General features: G+C 41.1%; 1 protein-coding gene across 3 annotated transcripts in view; it reads left to right on the plus strand.

The window, feature by feature from the left end:
* The window catches only part of limk1a (LIM domain kinase 1a), a 49,308-nt gene that overhangs the window by 9,671 nt on the left and 12,464 nt on the right, over nucleotides 1-27,173 (plus strand). Inside the window, exons 1-2 of one of the 3 annotated variants that reach the window (XM_075473506.1) lie at nucleotides 1,298-1,470; nucleotides 11,180-11,318. In XM_075473506.1, coding sequence (XP_075329621.1) covers nucleotides 1,373-1,470; nucleotides 11,180-11,318 — 237 coding nt within the window. In that variant the 5' untranslated portion in view covers nucleotides 1,298-1,372. Of the gene's footprint in view, nucleotides 1-1,297; nucleotides 1,471-11,179; nucleotides 11,319-22,334; nucleotides 22,556-27,173 lie in introns of those variants that run through there. The other 2 variants (XM_075473505.1, XM_075473507.1) reach the window with 2 other exon arrangements.

Genomic DNA, 27,173 nt, shown 5'->3' on the forward strand with positions numbered 1-27,173 from the left:
GGGGAATTCTAAGGAGGTTAATTGATAACATGTCAGTAACATAATTGGGTATAAAAAGAGTACCTAAGAGAGGCAGAGTCTCTCAGAAGTAAAGATGGGCAGAGGTTCATAAAATTGTGGAACATTTCAGAATAATGTTTCTTATCACAGACATGTGAAGGCTTTGAATATTCAATCAGCTAGAGCACATAATATCATCAGAAGATTCAGAGAATCTGGAGACATCTCTGTGTCTCTGCCAGCAACATGGACAAAAAGCAATACTGGTATCCTCTGGCGGTACAGCACTAAAAACAGAGCCGATTCTGTAAATCACTGCATGGGCTCAGGAACACTTCCAGAAATCATTGGCTGTGAACACAGCTCACTGTGCCATCCACAAATTCAGGTTAAAGGTTTATCATGAAAAGAAGTAGCCATATGTGAACATGATCTGGAAGCACTGCTGTTTTCTCTGGCCTAAAGCTCATCGAAAATAAACTGAGACCAAGTGAAAAACTGAGGTCAGGTGAATCAAAATTTGAAATTCGATTTGGATTCCATGGACGCCTTTGTTGTCTAGGCTAAACAGGAGAAGGACAATCTGGTTAGTTATCATCGCTCAGTTCAAAATTCTGCATCTCTGATGGTATGAGGCTCCATTAGATTAGCAACAGATTAATGGTCTTTTACTATGATTTGGGTAGTCTGCAAACTCTTGTTAATGTTCTATCACTGCATCAACGTGCATTTTTCCTGCCCTCGTCAAGAAGCATCTTAGAATTTAAAAAAATTCATCAAGCTATTCATTAAGCTAACATCAGTTGATGTTAGTAATGATCCTTTGTCTCTCTGAGGGTGACAGCTCATTGTTTGGGGCTACTAAAACTTCAGTTGTGAGTGATGTTCCACTTCAGATGTGATAAAGAGAAGCTGTTGTCTCACTTTCACCTCATCTCATCGTTTAGAAAGCAGAGCACTTCCCTTCTCCTGTTAGGAGGCTGCTATATGTGATTATCTGAGAGGATGAGGAAGGCTTTAACCAATGATGGACAGCTGGAAAATGTGATTAGGGTTGCCAAAATCTTTAAACTGATTGACGAGTGCAGGAAAATGGGCTGTTCACATTACTCCGGGAAGGTTCTTTAAGAGGTTGAAAATAAAGAAATAATCTGCTGTGGGGCAGGCAGGGCAGCTGTAGGCGAAGCCCTTGCTGTCGCAGGTTCCGGTCCTCTCCCAGAGGATGGGAAACGGATGATAAAGAAGCGTGACCCTCCTCTCTCGATGCAGCTGCACTGAAAGAGGAAGTAGAGGAGAGACAGAGCACAGAGAGGCAGCAGCATTGAAGCCTCTGACAGCCAAGCGGTGCAAGCTGAACATCAGACCTGCTGACATGAGTCTGTCCCCAAACTGTCAAAACAAGACCTTCGTTCCCATGGGTGACGTGTCAGCGAAGAACAGATGCAGAGGGAAGCGTCTGCAGCAAAAGCTGTAAGTGATGAATTTGGATTAACTTAGCCTAAAAGAGTGAAAATTAAGTTTAAAGGCACGTACACTCAACTCAAAGTGTGCGTGCTCGCTTGTTTCAGGGCTTTGGACTCACATGATCTCAGATGTAGAATGAAGCTGCAGCTAAGCTTTGATCACTAATTAGTGATTAATTATTTGCTTTTCAAAATTCTAGGAAACAATAGAAAACTAAAAAATCATTTGTTTTTCCAGATTAGCAGGCCAGACATGGTTATTTTGCCATTATGTACAATGTGTGTTACTGTCTGATCATCTTCATACCTAGGAACCTGAAACTTGAAAGTTTTCTTTATCTTAGGAACTTCTGCTCAAGTAACTCATTAGAAATATCGACAGATTAATCAAGATCACTGCTTTTTAATTCAAGTGATCAATTCTTAACTCTCCTTTACTGTTTAAAGTCAATACAGGATACAGGCGAATTTAACTTTGTGCCCGGTGAAGTCAAAAGATTTAAATCGAAACTGATTTTTTCGGTTTATTGATTATTTTGGGTCATGTTCTCATTGACTTGATCAAACGTCTGGTCTGTAATCTTTTAATCAGCTGAGTTATTTTTCACTGGGACTTTTTCTGTCGATCAGTTGATGACCAAAACCACGAGCTCTGGCGATGTGCTCTGTTTTTCGATGATCGGCGGGGTGGTTCAGAGCTGCTGTGTTTCACTTCCTGTTTCTTTGAATCAGACTCTCTTAACCTGACATATTTGTAATTAAAAGCAGAATTATTATCCGGTGTTTGCACTTACAATCAGTTTATATGTTGTGACCAGTGTGTTAGAGGGATGTAGTGACTGAAGTTTACTCATTTCTCTTTAAGTTACATCTCACTTCCCCAAATACACAACACGCATCGGGTCCACTGTGTCACACTTCTTTATCTCGGAATCTACCCAAAAATTTGTTTTGACTTCCCTCTTCTCAAGCTGTGACACTGAATCAAAGCTCGCAGCCCCACATGTGACTGTCATCGTCTGTGTGGTTTGGACTTTGTTGTCGTCTTTGAATTTTTCTGTCTTGTCTGTGTAAGTTGTTGTGTTCACTGACACCACATGAGAGTCCAGTGTCCAGTGGTTTTGTGTCGGTATCCTAATGTGTGTGGCTGGCAGGGGAAACTCATTTGTCCATCTCATTTTTCTGAAGTTTGCTAAAGGAGTTCCCTATTTAAAGAATAAAAAGTTCTACATGTAGATTTGCAAACTGAACGTGAAACATTTTGTGAAACTGAAACACAGAATCGAGACCCTGAACTGCAGCCATAACATAAAACGCAGAAATGGCTGCACAGCTGTTCCCATCCCTCTGTGAAGCTCAATATCAGTGTAACAGTGCTGAACTATCCTGTTGTTGAGTTTATGGTCTGTCTGTACCAAATAATTCATTGTTTTAATTCAAACCTCCATTCTAGGATTACATCTACTTTTTCTTCTAATAACATGCCTTTAATTGCCTTTAATTTCCTTTTCGCATTTTTCATCATCAGTTCAGCTGGAACAAAGGGGGTCATTGACGTAACTTCGACATATTTTTTGTCATGATTTGAATATTGTTGTTTCAACCTTTGTCCCTAAAATTAAAGGTGAGCTCAAATTTTTGTTGCTTTTTTTTAAGACAGGAAATAATTTCCTGTCCAGTTTTTCCTCTTCAATCACAGCAGCTCACTTCTGTTGTTTCTCTCAATAGCTACTTTCTAAAATGACTACTTTGTTGCTTCCACCACAGTTTATTTATATATTTTTTCTGTACAGCACTTTGGTCGACTGAGGTTGTTGTAAAGTGCTTTATAAATAAAATTGGATTGGATATTTAGATGTTAACAGAGTTTCTCTGCAGGATGTGAAACTCCCTATGATTATGTTTATATTCATGTGACATGAACAGTTTTCGATCAACAACCCTTTGCTCGAGTCACAATGTTGTATTTTGAATTACATATTTGTGAGAATCAGTGTTGCCTCCAGACCTTCATTGAATATCTTCACATGTGTAATATTTTGTATTTTATATTTTGATGGAAGCCTGTTCTTTGAAAAGAAAAAAGAAGTATTAATAATCTCTTTGAACTCATCATCTTCGTGTCCCACAGTTCATACCAGCTGTTAACATTTGAGGGGAGACAGGAGTGTTTCTGTCTCTTGGCACATTTTGATTAATCTCCATCCTCCTGTCTCTCACCTTTGACTCTCACTGCTACACTTTAATCACACTTTGAAAATTCCATTTTGCGTAGCTCGGAGCTGATGGGGTCCAGACTTAAACCCTAAATGTGATTTTTTTTTTTTTTTTTTTATTATTTATTTTTTTTTAAAGAAGATTAAAGCCCTCATTTTCCTTCCCCAATCATGTTTGACCTCAATCATTTAGCAGAACTGTGCAGTGGACTCACCTTCGAAATATAGACTGGTAGAAAACAGGGCTCGCCTTTAGTTGCTAAGTTGAATAACTGAAGTTTGGATGCTCCACTGAAGTGTTAATGATTACCTGATTTACACAGAATGATGATGCGGTAAAGACAATAAAGAATATCTTATATTCAAGGTGCCCAAAGCTAATTCCAATCAAACTGTAGATGTCACAAAAATAATAATGATAAGAAGAAGAAGTTTGTGCAATTATTTAATATCAACCAAGTTGAAGTTAGTCTCAGGCCTCTTTACACCAAAAAAATTGTGTTTTTTGAGCCAGTTCTGTGCTGGACTCCTGATGCAAAAATACCAGCTTCAGTTCTTCCACCAGTTCTGAGTGGAGCCACTGAAATATGTGATGCTCCATCACCAGAAAGCGTTCTTCATCTTCTCTTTCAGTGTAGTCGGGATTCACGTTTCAACAACCTGCTGTTTATTTTATTTTATTCATTTTTCTCAGGTTCCAGACATATTTGATTTTGGTTAAAATACTCTGTGTTTCCTAGAAGAAAAGCAATATCAAAGGGGGCTTCCAAATCTACCTGCTTGATGCCTTTCAAACAAACTGATTAGTTGTACCCCTTCGGTGTTCACTTCAGTCTCTGTATTCTGCATGTCATGTTATCAGAAAAATGTTAATTCATAGTTCCACAACTGTGTGATACAAAAAGACAATAACTAAAAGTAAATATTTTTTGCGTGGTTCAGATTAAATGGAGAGTTGCAGTTATGGAATGGCTTCAGTCATTTCAGTGTGCAACCATGCATTATTTAAAAAAAACAACAAAAAAAAAACACTGTATGATACCAGAGCTAACTTTAAACGCACTGCCACTAGTTACCCTTCACATGCTAGTGTCCTCTGCTTGTTTTTACACTCAGAGTTGAAAACCTTCTATGTGAACCTTCTTCTCAATGATAGCTCCTGAAACATTCATCCTGGTTCCCAGAGCTTCCTCTTTTATCATTTATCTGATCTGGAACAAGTGAGAAGGCCCCAGACTGACTGTGCTGACAGCCAGCCAGTCAGGGCAGCTTAACAGTCACAAAGGAAACTGCTGCCGTGCACCTCATTTACTCACAGTCTGCCGCAGCTTCTGTTTACCACGTGAATAGACTGCTGGGCCCCAGAAAGAGAGACTGTCTCCCACAGTCTGAAACATTTGTTCAACAGAGTTGAGGCCTTGGAGGGTGCAGCTATATCTCTGGAACTCACTCCCACCAGATATCCGCAACATTGACTCTTTACCCCTCTTCAAATCAAAACTCAAAACCCATCTGTTTCAAGCTGCATTCTCCCTCTAGCCTCTTTTTTAACTTGTGTTATTTTATTTATTGTGTTTTTTAATGTGTTGTAAAGTGTCCTTGAGCGTTGAGAAAGGCGCTTTTTTAAAATTAAATGTATTATTATATTATTATTATCTGCTGTTTGAAATGCACAGACTGATTTCTCCTTGCATTTAAGAGCAGCAGCTAATGAGTAAATGGCATTGTAAATGCTGCTGAGCTTGTCTTTGCTAAGGTCAGGGGAACAGACTGGAATCTGATTTGCTGTGGGATTTCCTGGGAGAGTCTGAAGCCACCCAATCGAGAGAGGAGATGAGGTAATGGTGACTTTTTATCTGACAGGGTGACATCATCGCTGTGGCATTCTCTGTTACTATGGAGACGGAGGGGGGGGGGGGATAGGGGAGACGGTCTGGGCACCAGAGAGGTTGCGTGGGAATGGGACGATTGTCTGTGCAGGGTTTGTTAATGTGTAAATGCTAAGTAAATCAAACCAGTTTAGCTCAGACCAAATATGCCCTCATAGATACATTTGGTTAATAGATAACCACATACCTGTCACACAAGTCAATTTGTCAAGGCCATGGCTCAGACCTCCTTCTATAATTCTCAGGAAAATATCAGGAGTGGAAATTTGGCTCAGCACCAGGAATTCCTAGTGGGGATAACGGGGGTCTCCCCGAGACAGTCTGCCATTTCCTGATCTCGACTTTCACCCGTCAGTGTGTGTGTGTATGCGACCACCCCTCCAACCCACTGCCCCTGTCTTTCCCTGAGGCTGTTGTTTCTCTTTGTCAGCGAGGATTTCAGCTTAGTCTGTGATTACATGAACAGCAGCTGAACATTCTGGCTGTTCCTGTCAGCAGACACGTTTAGTTTCTGTCATCATCAGCCTCCACACACTCGACATCCAACCGTCTGATTTCTCCTGCTTCCTTTAGTGAAAGGTCTGCGTATTGGGTTATTGATCAGAACTACTCCAGGCATTTCTGCTGTCTTTGCAGAGAAACGTAAGACGGATGTCCTGCCGCGCTTGAAGGAGATGATGGAGGAGTTAATAATTAATGAAGGGATGCACGTGTTTGAGGGTGTGTGTGTCGGAGACTTGGCGCTCCTCGTAAATCTTTCAGCTTTGCATCTGTCAGTTAGTAATGATCCAACTCCGCGCCTCTACCAGGACATGCAAACGGTTTCCTTTTGAGCCGTCCTGCTTCCTGTAGCGGCCTCACCCACGCGTCATTTAATGACCCACAGCTAACACGTGCACACCTACACACATGAACACACACACCATAAAACGCTGACCAGGTGATTGTGGTCAGCAGGCTTTGTGTGTGGGAGTCAGACTACACTCTGGTTTGGATTTATTTCACTGCGAGGTGTTTAATGCCACAAAGACTAAGAGTCAGACAGTAAACCAGCTTCATGTTTTGTGCGGCTTTGTTCGGATTAGAGCTGTGACAACAGTTGATTAACTGTTCAACTGCAACATAACTGAGTTATTTTCATAATGGATTACATAGTATGTTAATATTTTTCACACTAAAATGGTGGAAGAAAAGGCCAAAATTCTTTTAGTTGCAATTTAGAAAATGTAAAGATTCGCTTGTTTTTAGGTTTTTTTTTTGTTTGAAATTGAAAATACTTTTCTATTGCAACTAGACCGGTTTTATATAGCTTGTCACATTCAACATCACATTATGTATCATAAAACAGGTTTAATCAGCTGTCTGGGAGCCTGGCAATCCCTTCAAAGTCAATAAGCATATTTACATGACACTAAAAGAGTTATCATGACCATGATGAAAGTTAAGTTAGAAGCAGCAGAATGGCTTCAACATGTCCGTATACTGATCTAAGCATTGGTTTGATCAGGTTAAGTAGTTGTTTGTAAAGATTTTGTGTTCACATAAAGATAAGAAATAAATATGTTGTAATTCTATTCTTCAAATCATCTTTGATAAGCAGAACTTTATTTAAAATACATTTGCTTTTAACCACCACAAAGCACCACTGAGAAGTTTTAAAGCACCCCACCTTTTTAGTTTCTATCCTACCATATTTTTCATGTCAGCGTCCACTCAGTTATCACTGGTTGGGAAGCTAGATGCAGACGCTGTGTAAGTAAATGTGACAGCACTGAGCAGAAACCAGATTGGTGTGGACTCAGATGGAGGACAGTGAGAGGCCACGTACAGGAATGCCTCCTTTTGACCTGTAAAAGGAATTTATTACCCACTCTGACACTTTCAGTTAATTCCATCGGGGCTTTTAGCAGGAGGGTGGACAGTTGCAGATTTACTAAGTCTCCTCCCTCTATCTCCGTTCATTTGTCAACATTTGCTTCCTGCCCTTGGGGATCCATTTTGATTTTGGGGGGTTTTGGGGGTTATTTATGTCTGAGCAGCCTAAGCAGCCTGCAAGTGTCTTTTTTTTTTTTGTCCCAGTTATTTTATATCTATCCTAGACTGTTGTATCTTTCATATTATTGCCTTTATTGTCTTACCTACAAATCTTCTCAAACTCACATCTCTCTTTTGTTAGTATTCTGCAGTTTCGTTTTTTTTTTTTTTTTTTTATGTACAGAGAGGTGTCAGAGCTTAGCAGAATGTGAGACACCGTCAAGCTGTCACCCAGATACATTTTTGGAGCATCAGGCAAAGTCTCTGTGACTCTTTCACACTGATAATCCTCTTACACGTCAGTGCCAAAGCACACACAAGCACTGTCACACCAAACTGAGCCCAGAAGCACACATGATTAACACACTAACCGCTATCTTTGAATAGGCTTTCATTTTTACTGTGGTGGAGTAATTTTTCCCACCTATGAAAGTCCTGAGTTGAAGCTTTGCTTCTTGTCTGCTTTAGCTCTCAGATAAGATTCTCATCCTGGAGGCAGGAAAAATTTGGAATCTTTCTATGGGAGTCACTAATGTATTCACCCATATCTTTAGTACTCTGGGACAACTCCCAGTTCTGTTCAGAGACATTTCTGTGAATATCAGAGCAGTGAAATCCCTCCGGCCTATGTGAATGTGTTCATCCAGGTATGACTTTGCCTCAGCAGGGTTTTGCGGTAAAAGGCAGTTATTGAGCGGCAGAGAGCCAAGACAGCTGAGTAGCTGCTGCCTCGGTGCTGCGGACGTCTTCTAAAAGCCTTGACCCACTTCGAGGTCTCCTCCTCCCCCCGTTCATCCGAACATGCAGCATACCGTAGCAGCTCTGCAACAATCTGCTGAGCTGCAGAGAAGCTCTGCATGCAGACACTGGGGAGACGGTCTAATAAATAAATTGCATGTGTGTCTGGGTGTGCTTCAAGGTCATTCAAGGTGGGCGTGTGTGCAGCTTAACAAGATGCAAGACCCCGGGCAAAATCATGAAGGGTTGCTGCTTTTAAGTAGCTGCTCTGCAAATTCTACTGCAGAGATGAGTGCTCAATCAATTTGCCGATTATCGATCTGTTGTTTGGGCTTTTAAATGTCATGAAATAGTAATGAATGTCCTTCAGAATTCCCTTGGCCCGCAGTCAACTTTTTAAACGTCTTGTTTTTGTCCGTTCCAAAGTCTCAAACCCAAAGATTATAAGTTCAGTATCACATAAGAGGAAAGAAAGCAACAAATCTGCAAAAATATAAAGCTGGAACGTGGCAATGTTTGTCACTCTGTTATACTTTCGGAGCACACTGACGTCATTTTAAGATGCCCTCAGCAGAGATGAGGCCAGACGGCTGGCTGACGGGAGGAAAGCTCCACGGGGAATGAGTGGAGACATTCAGTTAGTCATGAATGATAGACACGGAGATTTAATCAGATAACAAGCGCACACAAGCCTCAGAGCACGTCAGCAGTACACTAATTCAACTGTGCGTAATTGTATATACCAAGAGAATTAAAGCCCATTCTGATTTATGTATTGACATCACCTGCATGTGACAGTTTACAAAGCGGAAACACACAGATGAACATCCTTTCTTCCTTGTTTTTCCTGTTTTTTGTGTTTGGTTGTTCCAAGGTGTGTTCAGCAAAAGCTCCTGAGTCATATGAGAGTGTCATCTTGACCCATCAATTACCAAAAACCAATCACACTTGTTTTACTTTGAATTTCAAACCCGCATCATCCTGGTGTTTGTCATCCATGCTTCACTCTACAACACGTGTTACTGATCAGGGTGACAGACCAATTTGGGCTCAGTATCAGACTGTCTGCTCAACTGTAGGTTGTAGCAGATTATTCTGGCTGATCATTTCAGCACCAGAGGCCCATTTTCAGAAAATCAGAGGACATTGAGCTGCTGCCCACAGCTGCAGGGTTTTAGTTTATTTATTCTACTCTAAGATTAACTGCAGTTTGAACAGGTACTTTAACGTAGGTTAATTTAACAGCTCAACTCATGATTAATGACTATGTTGCTGAAGCTGCTGTACAGTTTGTCTTATTTCCAGAAGAAGGTTATTTTGGCCTTTGGGGCTTTTAACGGTGACAGCTGTTGGTTTGATAACAGCTGCCAGGAGATGATGTCAAACTTTGTTATGCGTTATTTAACTGGAAAGTGCACCCCAACGTACCATTTTGAAATATTATTTCCTATTTGTGTTTGAACAAAACAAGTTGTTTTTTTTTCAGTGCAAATGCAGATGATTCAGAGAGAGCAAATCGCTGCTTACCGTCAGTATTATGCTGTGTTTTTCCTCTCATCTCAGGAAATACTATTCTGTAATGATAACTGAGGCAAAATTACAAATTCAAATGATCATTTACTTTCTACATTGTCTCTCTTTACTTAAATACGTTTATTCTTCATCCTGTCTGCGATGCACTGAATTTTTAATTGAAGTGTTTTGAGAATAAAATGCTTTCAGGTAATCAAAACCAGCCCACAGCACACTGACAAAGGAGCTTTGGAGATGTTTTCAGCATTCATATTTTCTTTAATTCAAAAAAGGAATAAATAAATGAACTGGGAAACATGTTTGACGTAATAGAAATATGCCTGAATCATATAAATGTATTGGTTTATGTTTGTGGAATGATTTATTCTTGTTGGCTGCAGGTAAATCGAAGAAAAGTCTGATGAATTATATTATTACAAAAATATAACTTGTAAAAAAATGGAAATAATTATTGCACATGTCTGTCTACAAGAAGCAGGCAATTTTGTTGTTTAAACTCAATATAGTTAGGTTTTATTCAGCTTATTTACTGCAGTTGGGTCTGATTCTATTGCGTTAGCCGACCTATTTTTACATTGATACAAATTACACTAGAAAAGGGTTCTGAGTGAAGCAGCTTGGGTCATGGAAATACTGGAAATACTTTTCCTGATTGAATTAAGCCCTGTGAAATAATTGGTTGCTGATTTATTTGATATAATCAGCCGATTATCTTTGTAGTCCACAGATTGTGGAGCTTTTGCGCAGTAAACTGTTTACATGTGCAGCTCCCATCACATCCACATGCTGGATGCTGGATTTTGTAATGTTAACTACAGACACAGCTTTGTTTTTTTTGTGTGTCCTTCTTTTGCCATCACTCTGTTTTTCTACTCTAGCTGTGATGAGTGATGTGTGTGTGATGGATCCACAAAGGGATTTATTGTGACCATGAAAACTGTAATTTGTGGCCCTGCAAGGTGTGATTAGGAGGTTTAAAGTACAGTTTACAGACCGCAGCACAATATTATGATCTGTCAACACAAAAATAACTTCTTAAAGATCCTGTTGGTCTGACCTGCCGATGGAGGGCAAACACTAATGTCCTTCTCACTCGCATGTACACGTGTTGACAGTTTTTGCCGAAAGTAACCGCTTCCATTGTTAATAAGCAGCTAATCACCTCAGAATTGTTTGTTTGTTTATTTATTTATTTATTTTTTTTTAGATTTGACAAGCTTTCTTTCAGTTGTGCTGGTATGTCTGAGATGGTTTTATCCTTATTAAAAATGTTCATGAATTGCTTTTGTGTCTGTTTCGGTCTCAGGTGTTGTGAGTGCAGCGCCTCACTGTCCCACTGGTATTATGAAAAAGATGGACGTCTTTTCTGCAAAAGGGACTACTGGGCCAAATTTGGGGAGCTGTGCCACGGCTGCAACGACCCGATCACCACCGGGCTCATCATGGTAAGAGGTTCTACCAGCGGATTAATCTCTCATCACCCCCGCTGGCTCTTTGTTTGCTGATAAAACTCGAGTTACACCCTGCAGCTGTGACAGTCAGAGCTGGCAGATTTACAGACACACCTGAGTCCGTACATTAACAGTCTGCCTGGTTGTCCTGTGCCAACAAACGTGGATGCACACAGGATCTGTGCCAGACCTGTAACTGACCCCGATGCCTTTGGCTGCTCTGTCAGATTGTCTTACGGACCACCGGTGAAAGTCAGAGCTGTTGTTGGGAGACAGCAGAGGACCGTGTGCACAATAGATGTTGTCAGAGTAGCGGGAAGCAGAAAAACAATGAGCTGCTTCTACTGATAAGTGCTGCTGCATTATAGAGAGGACCAACAGCTCAGCAGAGTTGTGTCTATTTGTTGATTAGTGACTGAATCGCATACATTCAAAGCTTGTAGAAAGTGATTTATAATGCATGTTGGTGTAATAAAATATGTTGCCTTCGTATGTCTCTTCATTTTCCCACAGCACAAAAGCAGATACAGCGCAGTTTTCATTGGTCAGTATTAGTGTCAGTCTGGTTGGTGTATTTTGTGCCTTTTTTGCAATCCTTCTGCCTCAGAGCTTTCACTGTCACTGCTGCTGAGATGGTCAGGGAGGAGCAGCCGACTCTTGTCTGTGTGCATTTGTGGCTTGAAAGCAGACACAAAGCCATTGTGACAAAGGCATTGGGAGCACATGCAGCCTAGAGGACTGCATGTGGACTCTGCATGGTTTTTTTATGGACCATTTATGCTGTTTTTGTGCTTACACTGCAAGCGCTATGAGTTGAAAATCTCTGCACTTCTCACAAAGGTGCTGATGTTGTTGTTTTGGCTACTTCAAAGGCAAATGGGCAGAAATTGTAACCTTTGTAAGCAGAAAAATGGAGGTAAAGCAGCTCTAGACATCTGTACAGAGTTGAACTCAAACTTAACAAACAGAGAAGAGCCCGCGTGTTGTAGCAGATTTCCTGGGAGCTGATGATTGTTGTGCTTTCATCTCTTTATGAGCTACGAGCTTAATCTGAGTTGTGTAGGAAACACTGTCAGGAGTGGGAGCTCTGCACAGAGTGTCACTCCTTGTGAGGTAGAATTAGGATTTGCAAAGAACCAGCAGGTCTTAAATCAAAAGTCTTGGATTTTGTTAGTGAAGGAAAACAGGACTGAAGTCGGTCGGTCATTTATAAAGTCTGTAGAGCTGATAGAGAGAGGATTTTTATGTATATATATATATATATATATATATATATATAATCCTTGCTGTTTTCACACTACCCACTGAGTTTAAATTAGAAATATCAGTAATGGTAGCAGACGATATGAAAATATGTCAAATGAGTGACGACATATGTGAGACTTGCTTTGTGGAAAACTGGGCGCTCTGCTTTGCATGAAGATTATATGACAGGCAATATATCCACACGGAACACCAGCTGATGATCATTAGTAGCAGTAAAATGTCTAAGTGCCCTTTAAAGTGGGATTTAACTTAAATGGCGTCAGTTTGTGCTTGAGTGCTAGTATCAGTGCCTAACTGCCACTTCATAAGTTAATTACAGACACAGTATCAGTGCTTTGTTAAATTGTTGTTTAACTTCGCTTTTAGTGCCTTTATAGCCTCCTGTAAGCCACCAACAATACGCTGACCATGTGTACTGTATGAGAGGCTGGTTAAAGTGTGAAGCTGAGTTCATTCTTCGCTCATGGAGAATCAGGTCTGACACATTTATCTCTTGGTGAGTCAGCATCACAGCCCCAGTGAGCAGATCATTCATTTCTCTGCCTCTTCTCTATTTATCTCTTACTTTAGTCAGAGTGTGTGTGCGTGTGTTTTATCATTTACACCACAGTCAGACGGATTACTCTTTGCAGTGCAATCTCAGTAATGAAACCTGTTGGGGGCTCTGAAGTGAATTAGGTGGAGAGATTGCTGCTTCTCCCTCCTCTTCTGGTTTATTGCTCCTCTTACTTTGCAAAGTCACTGATTGACTGTCTCCACGGTTGCACTTTAGCAAATTTGTTATTGGTCAGGCTTTAGTGCCAAGATGGCCAGACCATGTGTATTACCGTGCCGACATTAGGTCCAAGGTCAGCCCCGTACGTCTGTCCTCCGCCCAGAGAGAAGGATCCTGCACAGTCACCCAGGCACCTGTGCAGACCAGCAGGGAAACAATCCTATTTTTAAAATCCTCTGGCACCTAAAACACTGCTGCCAAAGTCAGTGAAAACAGCCAGATAATGCAGTGATGACTCAGAGTCTGCAGATAGTCAGCCTCTGAGATATGAGTATGGATAAGGTTCCTTTACATTTCATGCGATTTCGTCACCCCTGCTTCCACAGTGTGCACCATACAAACTCAGTCTGTGTGCTTTTTGAAAAAAAATGATTTCCATTTTATTTATTGTTTGGGAACAGTCATTTGCTTGTAGCTTAACAGCCTTTTTAGTTCTATCACATCAGTGCTATGAAGCAAGCTGTGTGGAACTTGAGCTAAATCAAGTGCAAGTTCTCTCTTTGTTTTTTCTTCACATGATTATCAGCCACCTTTTGTGTGTCTTAGACATAAGACAATTGAGTAATGTGAGCACTGTTTCTTATTTAGACAGTTAAAAAAAACACTGAGAAAAGGAATGATGCAGTCAGCACAGCAACATAAACACAAATTAGTTTGTTTCAGGCACGCTGGAGCCCTCAGTCTCCCCGGTGTCTGCTTGGGAAAAATAAAGCTGCAGGCATTTAAAAGATCCATTATTCAGAGAACTTTCTGTGTTTTTTTGTTCCTTTTTAATAATATTGAATGGTTGAAATTGTCTCCTGCATAGTTACTAGAGCCACCTTGTGGATGGGGCCATCGTTCAGAATATTTTGGCGTGTAACCTGTGTTGTCACACAGACATCGAGTGAACTGTCTGCGTGTGAGTTTAGTAAGTCAGCAGCCTCAGCCTTGTCCAAACAGGACGTTATTCAGCAAGAGAAGTGGTTTTCAGTTATTTACTACCTCAGACTGATTTATGTGCTGAGCACTAAGTGAACTGGTAAATTGAATGTCTCTCCTCGCATCCCTCTTTCTGTCTGTTCGTCCAGCAAACCACCGACTAACGGGTGAATCTGCAGTAATCTCACTCCGTTTCACATTCACTTAGAGTCAGTTCACCTTTGTGCAAGCAACTCAGGACTGAGATCCAGCTAATGGGAGCCAAGCCAAGCTTCGGCCATGCATTATCTTTACCGCCACGCTCTGTAGTCAGCCTGCTCTCCACATGTTGTCAAGGCTTTGCTTCTGGACCATCTGTGGTAGTTCCTTTTGTATATACTGTATGCTCACAGTCCTTCAAAAGCTGTAAGCAGAGAGATGTTTCGTTTCCAAAAATAGTGCTGTTTGTGCTCATCAATTAAAGCTCGACAACGCTTTATTTTGGGACAGAACCTTTTCTTTTTTCTTTTTCTTGTACTTTGCTGGTAAATTGTTAAAGTATCTCGAAAAAGTTGCCACCAAATTTTTGGGATTAGTTAAGTTGAAAGATCCATTTTTATAAAGCTAGTAAATAAGTTAAAAAGGTAAATGAATTGCTAAGCATGGAGTATCTATGCTTACTTACACTCCATCCATTTTCTATACCTGCTGAATCTGTTGGTCGGGTCACGGGGGGTGCTGGAGTCTATTCCAGCTGTCATCTGCCAGTCCATCACAGGGCCACACAAAACAAACAACCACACATGTTCCTAAGGACAATTTTAGAGACACCAATTAACCTAACATGCATGTTTTTGGACAGTGGGAGGAAGCCAGAGTACCCAGACATACATGGAGAGAACATGCAAACTCCACACAGAAAGGCCCCAGCTGGGAGTTGAACCAGGAACCCTCTCACTGTGAGGTGACAGTGCTAACCACCACACCACCGTGCAGCCCCTTACTTACACTCATCACAAATATTACATGCATGCCGACCAAATAACTGAAGAAAGGACTGTTCTGATAGATTGACTGTAGTGACGGAACAAAAACCCATGGCGCATATTAAAATTTGTTGGACAATCAGACAAGCAAAGGCAACAAAGTATAAAATGGACACTGTCACTCTAATTTTCTAATTTTAACGGTTTCCTTGCTGCATCGGCATCCAGAGAAAAATTCAGCAACATCACAAAGTTCATCGCGTTACGTCTGTGCCTTTTCTCAGTCCGTCTACAAGAGGCAGCGAATTTGAAAGTTGCGTTCGCGTTTGATTTTGTGAGTTTGGCGTTTCAAGTTTTGGAATTCAATTTAATATGAGATCGGCGGTAAAACTCAGTCTTAAACAGAGTTTTTAATTCAACCGTTATTTATTGTATTTCAAATGTTGTTGCACCATTTTTTGATCTTAAACATTGGACTTCATCTTCAATCTTCTGTCTGCTCTGTGTTAAAAATAGCTCTTTATGACTCTTTTTATGTGTTTGGGGACGTTGCCATGGCATTGAATGAATGTCAGATGACTCCCTGACGACACTGGGCGATAAATGAAAATCTGAGCATCCAAACAGTAAGTGACTACCACCGCTATGATTGGTGAGGGACTTGGCTTTATGTAAAACAGGAAACACAACACTTTGTTATCATGCTTCAAAAATAAGCAAAGAACTAGAGATAAATAGGGTTATTTGAGAATGACTAGTTCACATAATCATTCTGAATGAAATCTACACCCTTATCATTCAGGGAAAGGTCTCAAGGAGTGATGACATTTAAATGCATAGTTAGAAAAACTCTGTCAATTGAGTGTGGTAAATTGATCAAAATGCACACCATTACTGCTTGTGCTCCCACTTCCATTTCTACTGGAATTCTGTCTACAGCATTGCATGCATTGTTATTGTCATCAAACAGCTACCATTACTATAATCATTCTCTTCAGGAGCTTCTGGAGCTCCATGCTCCTCTTAAATCGAAGCTGGTGTCATTCCCCCGCTCAGCCCCTTGGTACACTGATGAGCTGCGGAACATGAAAGCAGCAGGCCGTGCTATTGAGAGACGTGTAAAGTCATCTGGTCTTTCTGTACACAAGCAGGCATATAAGGAACATCAGAAAGCTTACACCTTTTCTCTTAAAGAAGCGAGGTCTAAGTATTATTCCAACATCATCAACAGCTGCCCGGGAAATTCTAAACAGCTTTTCTCTACAATAAACCATCTCCTTAATCCCACTGAACAAACTCATGCTGAGGACTCGGCTCAAAAATGCAACCTGTTTCTTTCTTTTTTCCAAAACAAAGTTAGCTCTATCCGATCTCAGCTCCATAGCCTTCATGATCTTCGGCTGGCATCTACCCGTGTGCATTCTGGGTCCCTGAGCTGCTTTGACGATGTTGCTCAGAGTGAAGTGGAGACTATCATCAAGACAATGAAGCCTTCATCCTGCGCCCTGGATCCCTTCCCCTCGTCACTCATAAAATCCAATCACGCTGCAATAAGCCCATTAATCACACAAATAATAAACAAGTCACTGAAATCTGGTCATGTTCCATTGCCTCTTAAAACTGCTATCATCAAACCTCTTCTGAAAAAATCCAACTTGGATCCAGACATTCTTTCCAATTACCGCCCAATTTCCCACCTCCCATTTCTGTCAAAATTGCTGGAGAAAGCTGTTGCTGCTCAGCTGCAGCTCCACCTACAACAGCACTCTCTGTACGAGAAATTTCAGTCTGGTTTCCGTCCAGCGCACAGTACTGAGACCGCATTGCTGAGAGTTACCAACGATGTCCTCATGGCAGCTGACACTGGCTCTACTTCTCTCCTTGTCCTTCTTGACCTCACTGCAGCCTTTGACACTGTGGATCATAATATCCTCCTCCACCGTCTTCATGAGGAGGTCGGTCTCTGTGACACGGTTCTGGACTGGTTTAAATCCTTCCTCTCCAATAGGCTGGAATGTGTTAGTCTTGGCAACGCCAAGTCCCAGACTGTCTGTGTCTCCTGTGGTGTCCCACAAGGATCAGTTCTAGGGCCCCTGCAATTTTCCCTTTACATGCTGCCTTTAGGTCAAATCATTAATCGGCACAACATCTCCTTCCATTGTTATGCTGACGACATACAACTTTACATTAGAACTGGAGCATCATCATCACCATCTTCACTCACTGCCCTCAATACCTGCCTGGATGGATAAGGATGTGGATGAATCAGAATTTTCTTCAGTTAAACTGCTCCAAAACTGAGGCCATATTGATTGGCACCCCTCATCAGGTTCAAACTTCAACTCTGACGACTATTTCTTTTTCTGGACATCTCCCTCTCCACCCCTGTTACAAATCTTGGAGTAAAAATGGACTCTCAACTTACATTTGAAAATCACATTAAGCATCTGTTTAAAACCTGCTACTTTCATCTTCGTAATATCTCCAAAATTCGTCCATCTCTCTCTTTCTCTGATGCCGAGACTCTCGTCCATGCCTTTGTTTCCTCCAGGCTCGATTTCTGCAATTCTCTGTTTGTTGGAATCCACAGAAAACATCTTCAGAAGCTTCAATACATTCAGAACGGTGCAGCCAGGGTTCTATTGAGAGCTCGTAAATCTGACCATATTACACCTATTCTCCATGATCTGCACTGGCTTCCTGTCACTTACAGAATTCAGTACAAAATTGCTCTTATCACCCATCAATGCTTAAACGGAACCTCACCAGATTATCTGAAGGACCTTCTCATTCCACATTCATCCACCAGATCTCTACGATCACAAGACTGCAACCTCCTCCACCTTCCTCGATCCAGATTAAGGACCATGGGAGATCGGGCATTCTCTGTGGCAGCCCCCCGTCTCTGGAACTCTCTCCCGGTCTATCTGAGAGCTCCGCAACCACTGGGCGACTTCAAAAGAGGCTTAAAGACTTTTCTTTTTAAGCAAGCCTATTCTGCCGCCACATGATTTTTATGATGTTGATTTTATCCCTGATTTTAGTTGTACTTTGTAGCACTTTGAGATTTTTGCTAATGAAAAGTGTGTTACAAATTTGATTTATTATTATTATTATTATTACATCTGCTGTCCAGTTAATATGTGACATATATGTGTGCCACCCATTTACACCCATATTCCAGCATTAGTAATACCTCATTGCACAATAAACATCAACATTGTGTCCCAGTGAAGTTGCTGGGAGACAAGAAAGTCCTGATTTACTTGCTAGTTAGGGATTTTTTTAAATTTTCATCATGTTCCTGACAGAAAGGCCTCAGTCAGATGGCTTTGGCTTTGTTATGTTCATTCTTGGGGGACTTTCTTTGTTTCACTTTTATCTTTCTGTTCCTCAGATCACAGAATGTACTGAAACAGTTGGAGGTGAAATCCAAGCTGTTTCTCTAAAGTCACGCAAGCTTTGGGATTTTTTGTTTTTCGGCATTGTGTGTTCCACTAATAAACTCACAAAAACATTGTTGCGATGTTACATCATGTGCTGTACCTCTGTTATCAGCCCACTGTTGAGGCTCACACAGCAGCTCCCCCGTGATGTGTGAGACCAGCTCTACAGTGTGAAGTCAGTGCAAATGTTTAAGCATTAAAAACAACCTAAGTCCTCTCAAATGATATGAAATCGTATTGATTGACTTTTCATACTTTTAACTGTTGGGCAGATTTGAATTGAAACCCAAGCCAAACCAAAAGTGATACACACATAGTTGATTTACTTGTGGGTAATATTGAGAAACAGCTATTTTCATGGAAACTCCCGGCTCTACGCTGTTCTCATTCAACTCCCACTGGTATGAGGTAGCTGTGGGTGACTGGGAATCTGCCTGTTGTTTCTGTAAACGCCTAATGATTGTTTGGCCTCTAAGTGAAGCCAGACATTTGTGTAAACGGTGTTGGGGAAAGTATTTTTCTTGCTGTTCAGATTTCTTTCTTTGAGGCAGTTGCTGATTTTATCTGTGTTACTGAATCAACTTCGTCGCAGTGTAGGGACTTGCTTCAATTTTGTAACCATGAGGACGAGCTGGACTTGTGTTTTCATTTTAAGACCCTCAGGGAGGTCAGAGGTCAAAGTCATATACAGAAGAGTATCCTGCTGTCAAAGCTTCTGCCTCAGTGACACTAACACAGCTGGATGGCATCATATTGGGAGCTCAAACCCAGATCAAACTTCGATCAGAGCTCTTTCACCTGACTGTGACCTTTAGTGACTTACTTATCATTTCCTCCTCCTGGTGTGGAAACACTGACGAAAGCAGCATCCTCTGTAGGCTGAAATCCCCCCCCCGAGGCACAGTTGTTGGCTGTGTGGTTTTAATGTCTGACCTCAGCTGCAATAGGTTTGACTCAACTCAACTTTTCCTTTTTGTAGACATTTTCAGATAAAGTGAGGTTGTTATTCTGCCATCAACCTTTTAGCACGAGAAGTCACTGATGACATTTTCCTCTCTTTAGGTTTGTAAACTTAGAGAAGAAAGGGAAGAGGAGCAAAGTCAATTAAATGTCTCTCCAACGCTTTCTAACATTAACCTGACATCATAGCAGGCCAAGTGAAGAAGATTTTTTTTAATTTGTGTGATGAATTCATCTTCCCTAGAATGCGGATGTGCCATTTATTTGTTTTTTCATTCTTTAAATGTAAGAACATTTGCTCTGGTCTTTTTTAGCTCATGAAAACCTCAGAAATGCTGTAAACAAATAGTTGTTCATGTCCCTGCGTAATTTTTACAAAGTCAAAACTGTGTCAATCACAACATCTGTAAATAATCCGAAAACTCAAACTAAACTGTAATCATATCACCTGCTTGCCGACCTTTCCCCCTGGATGTTTTTTCTGCAGTTTGTTTTTCTCTGTGTTGTCCAGTTTGCAGTGCGGCCTCCCCGACTCCCGCTGTAACTTAATCATGTTTAGCCTGCCAGCCGTCTCTCTCTCTGCAGTCTGTCTCCACCACTTTATCATAACAACCAGCAGGCAGTACATAGAGTGCCCATCTATTAATATCTGCACACTCAGATGGTCCTCCAGGACTGGCTTTAGGTGCGGACGGGGTCCACACTTGGTGACGCAGGGCGCGTTGGCAATGTGTGATCCAGATGTGTTCTCTACGAGGAGTGAGTTCACCCACCTCGCAGTTCATGTGACAAGTGACTGTCTGCCTTAAAAGTAACGAATGATTTAATGAAATTTCAGACAACAACGCTGTACACCCCTTTAAATTGATCTCCTTTGATATTGTGGATCATGAGATCATGTAGGACTGTCTGAGCATACTGTGGGATGGTTAAAATGATCTATCAGGCAGATCTTAGTGCATTCAGGCGGTAATTACGGTAGTCCTTTTAGCTACCTCAGTGTCACCAAAGGTGTTCCTCAGGAGTCGTTCCTGGGACCAATTATTTAGATTTTGTTTTAATTATCTCGATCGAAATGTGTCAAATTCTTTTTTTTAATTATTTTGATGATTTTTTATTTTTATCGTTATCCACCTGTTAATACTGTTCAGGACTATGAGAATCACTCTCCCAATACAAATACCTTTTCAATGATTCCCTCGACTTCACTGCTCACATTCAGCAATTGTTAAAGAAATGTTCAAATTAAAACGGTTTTTCTTTCTTTCTTTCTTTCTTTCTTTCTTTCTTTCTTTTTGAGCCCAAAAAGAGACTTGTGCCAAAATCACCTGAATCTTAGAGAGCTTGTTTTACTAAACAAGTTAAAAAAAATTCTAGACATATAAGAAGCAGATCTATGTGGTTGTAATTGCCCCTGTTTGGCCTGCAGTGACTCGGGTGATTAAATATTCAGAGGTTTTGTTTTCTTGAGTTTTTGATGTTTAACTTTTATGCTTATACAAAAGTGTAAAAGTTGCTCTTTTATAATATCTGCACGTATTTATTATTTTGTGTACAGTGTGTAAGTATTGTTGTGTTCTTCCTGATGACCTAAGCAGCTGTAAAGGCTGAGTTATACCTCTTTTAACTGCCCTTGTGCTTGCGTCTTGCGCTTGCGTTAATGGCTTGAGACATTTATGCTTCATTTTGCTTTGTCGGCGTTTGCGTGTGCTGCGTGGCGATTCACCGCCAGGACAGTAGGTGGAGCAGCGGGTTTTTTCAATGACAAGCCTACTACGATGAAAGGAAATTCACCGCCAGGACCTCTTCGGCAAGTCTCTCTTCGAGTGGATTCATGCTTTTTCTTCTTCTTCTTCGCTTTCTACCTTACCGTTTGAAAACAGCGGTCTTTTATTAGGGGATGAAACCGGAAGATGAACACGCCGCCGGATGTGATGTAGATAGTGGCTTGCGCTCGCGTCTTGCTTGAAGTTTAGAAAATTGAGGTGACACACGCAAGCACGCAAGGGGGGGCTTGCAACCGCACAAGGGCATGCGTTGCGTCTTGCGTTGCGTCTTGCGTCACCAACCATAAATCAGGCTTAAGTCTTGGCCAGGACACTCTTGCGTAAGGGACATTGAATCTCAAAGTATCTTTTTATTTTCTTGGTTGAATAAAGGTTACATACAGAAAATTATATTATTTTTAGATGTTATTATATCGTCAACTCAAATATGTTACTCTGACATTGTTAGACAACCCAAAGAAAGATGAGAGTGCTGAATCAATGCTCATATGGCCCTTTTGTCCTGAATTAACATGATAAACTAGAACTGAATACATAACACACACAAATAGTCCATGAGGGACATTGTGTCATTATTCCCTCACATAATATTTAACATGTCACACTTTTAGGTATTTTCTGCCGGTTTTCACTGATTTTCAAATAAAACTGCAAGACATGAGGCTGCACGGGAGAGGAGGGGGGGAGGGGATTTACTGAGGACACCAGGCGGTGTGGTTGGAGGCATGGTTGGAGGGGTGTGTGTTGGAAGCCCCGGCTGGCTGGGGCATGTGCAAGAGTGGGCGGGGCCAAGCCGGAAACGATGAGGTCATAGCAAAAGTAAGTAGGAAGAGGAAGGCGGGCCGGGGGGAGGGGGAAGCTGGAAGGAGTGACATTAATTCAGAGATGAGCTCAGCTGCAAAGGCGTGGGCTGCTCTCCTCCTTCCCCCTGTAGCTCTCTGACTCTGCCGGCTTGGCTGCTGCCAGTGTTTTGTTGTGACAGCGGGGGAATCGCCTGCCCCAGTAGAATGAACTAGAACGGCGAGGAGAGGCCCCGGCTCTCGCTGACATGGTGGGAGACTTATTTTTCTGGAGCTTCTGCTGTCTCAGGCTGTGGAGGAGGGATAAGAAGGTGAGGCTGCTGCTGCTCTCGGTTACTGCGTGTCTTATGGATGATACACCGTATTCATGAGCCAGTGAGGACGCAGGCAGGGAGGCTGCTGTTGGGATGGGGTGTCTGTCTTTTTTCATAGTATCTCTTTAATGTCAAACAGTTACAGTTGGAGTCTAATGCTGTGTTTTGTGCTTTCTTTCGAACTGGGTCAGTGTTTCTCATTTTGATTACAGGTCTGCTGCTCCTTTTCCACTGTCCTGCGCTCTCTTTTCTCATGTCATGAAAAAACTGATGAGACATGCCATGTGTGCTATTTTTAGAAACCATTCTCTCAGATAATTCAGATAACAGAAGAATTTAAAGTGTGAGAGCATTAAGGGGGAGACTATTTTTATTTACCTCACGCTACTAACGCGCCACAGTAACCGGTTTCCTCATTTTACCACAGAGGATTTGAGACTTGCAGAGAAGAGCAGGCTGAATACATTAACAGCATTTCTAAAGCTGTAGCCTGTCTATGTGTGGTACTGTACTGTTTGTGGCAGAAGGGGGTTTCCATTCAGAGTGACACAATGCGGCCCACTGTTTTCTATCTTAGTCTTTCGGTCTAATTGTATTTGCCTAAATTATGTCTACTGTAGCTTTAAAAGTCTGTGAGTGATCTCAGTGAGCAGGGAGACTTCTTCTTTTGACTTTATTTCTGCCCCAAACAGCCTAGATTGCAGCTTTCTGCAACATTTAGATCATGTTTGTGTATTTAGACCTCAGGGATTCCCTTTGACCCATGTCTGGCCTAGATGTAGTGCTCTCCCTCTGTGAGGATTATCAGATACCAAATGTATGTGTAAAAACATCCACATGGAATGGAATTTTTTTTTAATCACTTTTGCAGCCACCTGAAACTCGGTCACATGTCTGGTGTGTTCTTGAGTTTGACTAATGAATGAGCAGAGTGCGTTACATCAAACATAAGATTAAGCACATCCACACTCAACCCCATAATTTGGTGAAGCCAGTCATTAGGTTGTTCATAATGAGTTTGGGCTGCATATAATTGCAAATGCATGCACTGAAACCAATGTACCACTGTACAAACAAGTTCATTCAAACACAAGAACACTACTAGAACAAACGCTACAAAAACTTTTCTTATTGCCAAATGTAATCAGCACAGGAAAATGTGAAATGCTATGAGGAAACTGGAAAATGTCATGAGGAAAATGTGAAATAACTTATGTGGGTAAAATTGGAAGCAAGTGACTCAGTCAGAAACGTAAGGAGCAGAGATAAGAGTGAAAAACTGCATGGAGCCAGAGAAAAGGCATGACAAATTTCAGTATTTTTATTTTGTTATTGCAAGTTTTTTCAATTATTTCCTAGTGACTGTCATCGCAGATCCTGCTCAGTAACTCACGTAGGTCTTTCTGACATTTTAATGTCCAAAAGTGTGATTACACAGACTTCTGTTCTGGAAAAGTCAACAAGGACGAGTTGTCAAGACAGTCTGATTTACCACTAACATGCTTGTTAGCTGTTTAGCTTAGACCATTAGACTGTCATAAATCCTTCAGAATGGTGTGTTAGTTACTTTTCACATTCCACAGCCAAGTTAGAGTAACTCATATGAATCACTGGACACAAATCACATTTCGCAGCCATGACATGTCAAGCCAACCGTGTTTGTTGGATGACTGTTGCCTGTTGGAGGTAATTGGCTAAAGCTGTTGACCATTTATTGTGGGCTCTGCCCTGGTTTCTCTTATTCCCTTTTCTGTTTCTCTACAAGAACCCACTGCAAGCAGTCATCGAGTTGTGTTGTGACAAACTGCACCACTGTGTAGTTCCAGGGCTGTTTGAATCACCATGTAGTCTGATGATTTGTGCCATAAAGGACACAACCTTACGCATACGTGACTTTCAGCCAAGCAAACCGACACTGTCACACAGGACCAATATTCTTAATTTTGTTAAAATTTTCCTTTTTTCTCATTTCATGCTGTGGGGTCATGTTTAGGCACCAACACCACATGGGAAGGTTTAAGATACAACGTCCTTGCTTGGCCTAAAATAGACCCTTCTAAATTGTCTGTCACATGGTTGAAAGCTCCATTTTTTTTTTTTGGAGTTTCCATAGTAACAAGTCCACAAACAGCACAAAACTTTCAGCTGAGGTTACTGTAAGACCTCACCAAACAAATACTGGAGTAACAAAGAGAGAAAACCTTTACATTTTAAATCAATACATTTCTGTACTCTTGGTGTCGTTTTGTGTAAAACAACACACCTCTCCCAAACACCCTTGTTAGCATGCTAACATGGGCTGCTGAGAGATCTGACAACAATAAGTGATTTTAATGTAACAGCAGCCGTTACTGAGGGGAATCATTAGATTTCATGAAATAACACAACATAGGCCTATGTCAAAAATCAAAACATTGCAACAGTACACTAAGAACCCAGATAACTGTTGCGCTGTGTAGGGATAAGCTGATATTCCCCACTCTTATATATGTATATGTATTCAATTTAAAAAATGTTTTTTAATGCTCACGGCAATGCGGTAGTGTTTGACTTTCCAAAAGATAAATCAATTTTATCAGTTTTAAAACATGCTCATCCAATGCAGTCAGTCAAATTTTAGAAGTGAAGTTTCTCAAGACAAACAGTAAATGTCATGATAAAAATAACGCAGGATACGGGGGCGCACAGAGTGGGAAATGGCGTTGATATCGTAGGGGAAACATAAAAGTTCAGTAATATTATACAATGTTTTAATATTGTACTGTAAATTTAGTACACACCTTACCCCTTTTTTGTTCTTGAGCTACATTTCTGTCAGTAAATACACAAGCTGTGAACAATGCCTTGTTCCTGAGGTTCAGGTTGCAACTTCACCTGGTTAGTCCTGCACTCTGTGGCCCCACAACATCCAGGGAGACCTGTGCACACACTTTTTTTGTTAGTATAAGCCACACTTACACTACACAACCAATTGAAATGAAACTGCCTTATTATAAAAAGGATGATGAGCTCATGAGAAATTAATTTTGCACACGTGCAACACACTTGAAGACCCCCTGACAAGATAAGAAGTGGAATCAGTATAATACATCTAATGTCTCTTGTCTTATGAAAGCTGTTGGTCCCATGGTTGATGTCGCATTCGCAGATGATTTGCTTCATTGCAAAATAGTTGAATGTTCTCTGTTTGTCTTTAAGCCCACACTGGAGATGAAGCATGTCTTTAATGTGAAGGCAGCAGCTGTCTTCTGTCAGATGTGGTCTTAAAGTGGGTGCGTGCATGTGTGTGCCTGCTTGGCAAGCAAATGGCGGTCATAATGTCAGGCCGTGCACAGCCACTCACCCTTTATGTCTCCGTCCAGCTGTCTTCTCTTCCTGTCGTCTTCCATTTGTTGGGTTGCACCTAAAGAGACGCAGAGCAAAAATCTACAGCTGCCCACAGTCAAATGTGATGATAAAGCTTTCACTTTGAAATGACTTTTTAGTGCAATAATTGTCTCCTTTAACTCTGCTGTGTCTACAGTCACTGCTCATTTCACAATAATTGTTTATTGCTTTTTTATGGGGTTTTAAGAGAGCAAATAAAGAAGTTAAGTCGGTCAATTAGCCACACATCTGCCATGTTCTCTTGTGCATTAGACAGCTGTTTTCTCTCTTGACTTTCTTTCTGTCATTTTTTACGCTGCAACTTGGTTAATCTTTGTCTTTTGCTGGCATCAAAGCCAAAGATATGGTCAGGATGCTACTGAATAGAAGGCAATAGGAGGCACCTTTTTTTTGGTGTTCAAAGAGAGGGAACTGAATTACTTAAAAGCTGTTGATTAATCAACATAGGAGTCTTATTTAGCAGCTTTAGGGCTCTCAACATGTTTGTCTGTTTGTGTGCACTCGTGATTTAACTGCCGCGCTCTCAGGAGGGTGGGGCAGCAGACATATGGGACTTTATTGATCCTTTGATCTTTGCATTTTCCTTTCTGTTTTGAGTTAAGGACTCATTCAAAAGTTGCTTTCTCAGAGTGGAGTGAATGCTTTAATTTTTCTTGCACTGTCAATGCTGCAGGTCACAGCTGATGTCATTTATGTAGGACTGCAGGTAATTACTTTTTTTCTGATAGCGTTTCATCTCTAGGAATTCAAGTATGAAATTTCTGAATATAAAGTGCTGCATGCAGTGCCCCTAGTTAGTTTTTTTTCTTTATTTTTACTGCATTAGCATTGCAAATCACTGCAGTTGAGGATAGTTGTCAAGGGGCTGCCTCCCCCCCAAATTTTCTTCCACTCAAAGCAAAAAATGAAAGCAGAAACACAGCCTCCAGGGAGCAAACAGCTCCGGTGGGCTCAACCTTTAAACCCTAACAATGTTGCTCGTTTTTAATGCTGGTCAGTCATTAAGCGTTTGAGTGGGTGGATAATTTACATCCACATTACGTGAGGGAGTTAAAGAAGGTTGATAATAGTATGTGAAGGTGAGGGTCGCATAATCAATTGTTTTAGTCGATATGATATACGTGATCGTTTTAAATGGATGTGGTCTAAAAAAACAACTAGAGCTAAAACCACCAACAGAGCGTCATCCTCAGATCTGACATGTGAATTATCTGCTCATTCCTTCCTC

Source organism: Odontesthes bonariensis, chromosome 9, assembly GCF_027942865.1.
Source record: "Odontesthes bonariensis isolate fOdoBon6 chromosome 9, fOdoBon6.hap1, whole genome shotgun sequence".
NCBI lineage: Eukaryota > Metazoa > Chordata > Actinopteri > Atheriniformes > Atherinopsidae > Odontesthes > Odontesthes bonariensis.